Genomic DNA, 7,070 nt, shown 5'->3' with positions numbered 1-7,070 from the left:
ACGAAGGGAGATTAATCTGTAATATATTACTGGACACTCATGAATCTGCAAAATAATACTAAGGGAGACAATTACACCGGGCTTACATGATACACATTTAACAGAATATATGCACTTTAACAAAATATTTTATCGATCTTAGAAAATACAAGCATTCGATCATTAAGGTCAATTAACAAAATTATTCTTCACACTTGATGGGCGACATCTCGGGATGTTTCTGCAAAAAATTGTCTCGGCCTAACGTACCGGTCTCGCCATTTTTTTTAGCAGAAACATCCTTTGATGTCGTTCTAGCCAGTGCCAGTGTCAACAAAGTCAACAAATAAATGTTGTCGTACCTGATATTAAGCAAAATTGCGCCTGATTTGTTTCCGTACGTATTTTAAGCGCGTCGGATTCTTTTAGTGGTTATGTGACATGTATAAAGAATACGTCACATATCTAAATATAGAACGTCAACTGTGACTCTATTGCATAATAGCACACACTTTCGATTCTTATTATATTCAATAGTGAAAATGCGGGTCGTGTTTGAATATGCAATAAAGTCACTTTTTTACGTTCTATATTTAGATATGTAACGTAACTACTAAAAATCCGACGCGCTGAAATTAAGTACGGAAACAAACCAGGTGCAATTAAACCTAATATTAGGTACCGCAGCATTTAATTGTTGATGTATGTTGTAGTTTTAGCAAGGCACCTGGTAAAGGTTTGATTTAATGATTTGATTTTGTATGAGAATTGAGACCTCATTTGTTGTCTATATTTATTACTATAAATCTGTTGGGGCTAGACTGTGTATCAGTCTGGGAGATTTTAGTATAGTAACTCTGTCAACAGTTACTTGCATAAATTATGGACAAGAGGTCTGCAATTGTTGTGTTTAGGGAACTCAATCATTGGTTACCATCATGAATAATCCAGGAATCAGTCTGTTTGTTTCTGGTACAGTTACTTGATCAACACTTGTCGTAATAAATATAGAAGGCTTAGATTTGTCAATTAACACTAAGGTAACCTCCAAATATGGAAAGTCAAGGTATTTCATATAAATACTGATTTTCTGGGGGCATTCAAGTTTCTAGATTGAAGAGTCAAGAATCAGGATTCGAGATTGAAGTTTCAAGAATGAGATCTTAAAAGTTAGATATAAAATTCTCAGTGACTTATCAACCATGTGTGAGGAAGAAACACTCTGTAACTTTAAATATTAATTGTAGATTAGAAATTTAGGACACTTTCAAATAAATAAATGGTGAAATGAAACGGAAAACAGTAACTGTTATTGTTTATTTTATGCAAATATGTGAAATTATGGAAGTAGTAGAAATCATAAATTACAAGAGAGAAGAATTTATAACATGTGTTAGAATCGAAATATTATATCCAAATCGGTGATTGTATCGCTTGATAACATCACTGTTTGTCGTTCGGATGCGCAGCGTTATATCACTCGGGCTAAGAAGAAGAAGAAGAAGAAGCTTTATTCTTTAATAAATCTAACATTACACAATTGACAAAGCCATTATAGCTCATAATCACATTTTTGGTATATAAACTTTTGAATTAATATTGGCATTAGTCAACAATAAATCTGTCAGTAAAGTAAACAAAAAATATATGTGAAAATAGTAAGATGTAGGAAACAGTATTCTTGCATATCAGACTGGCGTTTCCGTTAGTTTTTACCCATGCCGGAAATTTCATCTGGCATGGGGGGTTCCAGATGAGTCGCGTGCTGTGCAATGGCACGATAAAGATGACGTCATTTTACCGTTATGAATGATTTTGTAATTCATACGCTGTTGAATGAAAGTAGTTACGGTTGTAATGATATAAATTTTAATTGAAAATAAAGATAAAGAATTAAAAATATAATGGAATATGGTAGAATATGCAAGAAAAAATATCTGACATATGTTTGCGGTTCGGATCGGAATATCCGTCCCTCGGTCACCCGCCCATGGGCGGTAACTCGGCAAGCCTCGTTACCGCCCAATGGGCGGGTCACCTCGGGACGGATATTCCGATCCGAACCGCAAAATATGACAGATATTATTATACATGTACACTACTCTTACAAGATTTAAATGCTTTTGATTCGTAATTACTTCCCTTAAATTTCAAAATATCTAATACAAAAGAATGTGTCTGAAACTTTTTCTTAAAATGTGACTATTTTAAAATATTTGTTTTTTTTTTTCATAATTGAATCTTAAATGTTTATCAAGATTGATAAAAAATATAAACTAAGTATGAAACATTATTTTGCATCTTCTTATTTTTGGTATTATTTGTATAAACTATTTTCTAACATATCAGTACGTACTTACGTACGCACGTGCCGCGTGCGTACATACGTACGTATTTACATACAATAAATACATCTGTGTACCACACATGATATTTTACTTCTAATACATTATATGTATGTAACACTATACTATCTAAATATTATATCTACATCTTCTTATTTCAAATGCTTTATATACATATACAGATAAATTTCTTATTACTTTAACATTTTCTGATGAAAACAATTCTATCGTTTTAAACAGGCTTGGTTGAACTATGTAGTATCTATAATGTATTGATATATTTATCTCTAATTGTGTCATACATGTTACACTCAAAAAGGAAATGAAATTCGTCTTATAATTTATTACATGATATGCAAAGTCTATTTTCTCTTACAGTTCTATTCCATCGGCCACATTCTATATTTAATCGATGTGAGGATACTCTCAATCTACTTAATGCTGATATAATTCCCCGCATCCGAATTCCAAACAGTGATGTTATTGAGCGATAAAATGACTGTTTGGGATATATTATTTCTTAAGTCAGTATCAAACAAAATTGTTATATAAGCGGTTGTTTACCATGAAATACGGCAGTCTGCGAAAAACACACATAGTGAGGTTTACTCCATAATACACCACTAAAGCAAAAACGTTGTTTTTCAGCTGTGGTCAATCCAGATATCCTCCCGGACATATATTCGGACCCTTGTACAAATTGTTCGGTTGAAGCAATTTGAAATTATCATCTGCCTACGACATTTTCCCGGATTGATGAGAAACAATAATGCAGTCATTATATAATGAATCAAATATAGTGTTCTAATGTAATACTAGTATATATAACGGAAAATTCTTATGCTTGCCGTCTGATCTTATAGTTTTTTTGTATGTAGTGCTGTATTTTCTGTATATGTGTTTACGTTCATGTACTGCATTGTACTTGCAATCAGTTGTATACACTTGTATATGACTAAAGTCAAAAATGTTGCTGACTGATAAGTAACTAAAACTTAAACTGATTAACATGCTTAATTTTTTTATTTGCTTGCATTTCTAGTAATAGTTAAATCTGGAAATATGAGGACTATTATTTTCACAGCGAGAAGCAGATAATGATACTCTACATTAATATATAGGTACATAAACAAATATAAAAAATCTATAATAAGAAAAATCAAAAATATGAATGATTATTGGTTCAAAATAGAATAATTCATACAAATGCAAACGAATACATGCATCACTGAATAGACTTTTCTTTGTATAAAGATAGCACATATGTTAGTTTTCATTGAAAATCTTTTGTGTATTTTAAATTGAATTGTGATATTAATCACATCATTTCTTCTTTTTTTACGTATCATCATTTTAACTGAAATACTTTTATGCAACTACATGACTCGTTAATTCCACTTGTTTCAGAATAAGACACATAAAGTCTTCTTGTTTTCATACAGTATGCAATACCTCTCGGATACCATCTACCAAGTTTCTCATTTAACGTTATCTTACACGGCTTACAGCTGTCTGATATTCTACGTAAATTGTCGTCACTATCTTGACTCAAACAAACAAGAAATGTGCCATCATTTAATTCACAAATACCTCGTAGATTTCCTCCTCCCTGTGCTGGTTGATAGGTATTTATAACGTTCCCCTGCCAGTCTAGTTGTTTTACAGCCTTCACAGAATAACCCATGTCACTAACATATATAGACGTTCCAGCTGTATTCACGGTGACATACTGGGGATAGCAGAACAGACTATTATCTCCACTAAAACTTTGCAATATTTTACCTTGTAGGTCAAGAACTAAAACTTTTCCTGGATGATAATTACATGACACAACAAGCTTATCATTACTGTAAGCAATACCATAACATGTCTCATTGATATTCACCTTACGATCAGAAACTATGCGATGATTCTCTAGTGACATGAAATGAACGCATTCATCATTAGGTACAGTCACGACAAATCTAGCATCTGTAATAGCTGCAACATCATTCGGTGAATTATTTAGTTTTAACTCCGAAACAATTATCTTCTGTACTGTATCATACCATTTAACTTTGCTGTTATTATAATCACAAACCACCATCTTATTCGGCTGAATAACCTCTATCCCGGTCATGTCACATTTATTACTATCCGATGCAGATTTCATATCTATGTCCTCGACAACTTCAAGATTTAGAGACGTATCCTCGGTTGGTGTTGATGTATCTTTCATCATTGCATCATTTTCTCTATTGGACGATTTAACAGATAAAATTTCTCCTAACTGCTTATACTTTTCTAACATATCAATAATTGCCTGATGCTTGACAAAGCTTACTGTTTCATTATTGTTTATTCGACTTTGTTGTTTTGTCTTCATCTTCATTTGAATAAGTCGTTTCTTGGCTACTTTCATTTCAACATACAATTTGTCAAGACAATTTCTTTGTATCAGGTTATCTAAGCAAACTTGTTTCTGTACTGTTTCCTCTTTCATATCTTCTATTTCTGTTGACAAACTCTTCAGATGCATTTGTTTTTTATCAAAGATGCTCTCCGCGTTCTTGACAGCAATTTGTTCCATATCGTCCAGACGTGTATTTATTTCTTTTCTAAATTGATGAATTGCCTTTATAACCTTATCATGATTTTCAGAAATGGCTTTTATCTCATCTTTTGCTCTCTTTATACCTAATTTACAAACTTCCTCAAGTGATTTCATTTCCACCATTAACTCATTGAGTTCCTCACTGTCTAGAATATGTTTTGAAAGTTTAGGTATGTATTCCACCTTACAGGTCCTATGATCTAATGTGACACAAACACTGCAAACTACGATGTCGTGATCTCTGCAGTAATATTTCTGTTTTTCGTCTTGATGATCATCACAACTATCGAAGTCGTCTTGAGATATTGGAGCTGTAGGTGTTGTTGACATAGAGTCTTCGTCAAGAAGAACATGATTACGGGTAGGCGCTGGTTTCCTATGATGCTTATAACAGGTTTTACAAAGATGTTCATTACAAGTTGTACAGAACCCTTTAGCTGGAACCCGTTCACCATCTCTATCACATGGGATACAGAATAATACAAAATCTTCAGCAGACCCATGTGATACTGAATGTGTCAATTTAGTTTTTCGCTGGCCAGAAACTTCCATATTTATTCTACAATGTAAATTTCGGATTACTTCATTTATATTCTTGTTGATTACTATTTTACTCATGTAACATCAAAACAAATTAAATAATCAAAAGAGAAATGTACATTTAAAAAAAACTCCTTAAAAACACATTCTTTTTACTCAGTAGATGTATATTGATTTGTCACTTAAAATAAATTAATTATACCAGTTTTTAAAAAAGAAAAAAACATATTCCGATGATCAAACTGTTCTTTAAAGCTTCATTACTCAACATGAATCGACAAATTAAAAAAAAAAACTTGAGAAAAATGTTCTAAGATTTTAAAAAAGTTTTAAAAAAATTAAGTAACGATAATTTATTTTAAATTATCTATGAAAGGTCGCAAATTCGCAATAAAATGTCACTGAGCTTTAAAATAATGATAAGATATAAATATTTATTTTATCTCTACACAAAGATAAACGAGCCCGGGATATTAAACCGGTCATAAAATAATCTTCAAACTTATATAAACAAACAGGTTATAACATGTTTCCCACCTCTCTCTTTAAATTCAACTTAAAATACTATAATTTGTTATAAATATGATATATTTTTCCGTATTTTTATTTAGTGAATTAAAAGAAGAAAAGAGATAGTCATCCAACTTTCCTAAACGTATAATTACCAAATCATTAAGAAGATCGTTGTATTTTAATTTGTTGATTGAATGATGTGTATGTTTAACTTCTAGATCTACTTAATCAATATCATCTCATTTAAATAAAAATAATTATCACTGTTTTGTTAGATGAAAGAAAGAATTTAATAATATGAGTAACAAACCTTAAATAACCTCTCTTTTCCAAAATTAATATCTAGACATTTTCACTGCAAGTTTAACCTTCGCCGCCATTTTGTCCTCTGTTTTATCAGGTTTTGCGGCCGGAATGTGGAAGTTAAAATGTAACTTTGGCCAGGTATTTATCGATTTTAAATGTTAAACAAAAAAACGTGTTTGTGCAGATCTAAATAATGTCGTAAGACATATGTAATATTTACTTCTGTGGAAAGAAACAATATTAGCCCATATTGTTTTCTCTATCCTACATAATAAAGCCAACATGTATATAACGGAAATTATACTTTCATTGATTTGAAGGTACTAAATCGTTACGTAGTGGTTAAACAATGTGGCGCCGTTATATGTCGCAACGCCGTTCAATGTCGCACTTGCCGCTAAATGTCGCACCATTGCCGCTAAATGTCGCAACCGCCGCTTAATGTCGCAAAATCATTCGCCGTTAAATGACGCAATGTTAACGTTAAATGTCGCACGAATTTCCCTTACCGTTATATGTCGCAACGCCGTTCAATGTCGCACTTGCCGCTAAATGTCGCACCATTTCCGCTAAATGTCGCAACCGCCGCTTAATGTCGCAAAATCATTCGCCGTTAAATGTCGCAATGTTAACGTTAAATGTTGCACGAATTTCCCTTACCGTTAAATGTCGCAACACTACCGTTCAATGTCGCAAGATGTAAATTCATGTTAAAATCATGATTAAAAGTAGTATTATAATAAAGTAGTATTATAATACTTTTTAACATTCTCATAGTTTTTTTATTGTAATTG

General features: G+C 32.1%; 1 protein-coding gene across 2 annotated transcripts; it reads right to left on the bottom strand.

Annotated features, from left to right (window-relative positions):
* Positions 1 to 2,652: 2,652 nt before the first annotated feature.
* LOC132750623 (uncharacterized) lies at positions 2,653 to 6,399 on the bottom strand. 2 transcript variants are annotated; one of them, XM_060740631.1, is made up of 2 exons: positions 6,281 to 6,399; positions 2,653 to 5,476 (listed from the first exon to the last, which is right to left on the bottom strand). In XM_060740631.1, exon 2 carries the CDS (start codon positions 5,467 to 5,469, stop codon positions 3,673 to 3,675), a length of 1,797 nt encoding a protein of 598 aa, XP_060596614.1. In that variant the 5' UTR covers positions 5,470 to 5,476; positions 6,281 to 6,399; the 3' UTR covers positions 2,653 to 3,672. The 2 variants fall into 2 exon arrangements, with proteins under 2 accessions (XP_060596614.1, XP_060596615.1); XM_060740632.1 differs by having other exon boundaries at positions 6,291 to 6,381.
* Positions 6,400 to 7,070: the final 671 nt, after the last annotated feature.

Source organism: Ruditapes philippinarum, unplaced genomic scaffold, assembly GCF_026571515.1.
Source record: "Ruditapes philippinarum isolate M1 unplaced genomic scaffold, ASM2657151v2 ctg7851_1_1_1_1, whole genome shotgun sequence".
NCBI classification, from domain to species: domain Eukaryota; kingdom Metazoa; phylum Mollusca; class Bivalvia; order Venerida; family Veneridae; genus Ruditapes; species Ruditapes philippinarum.
Note: the sequence above shows the minus strand (reverse complement) of the source record. Positions and strands in the feature narration are given on the sequence as shown.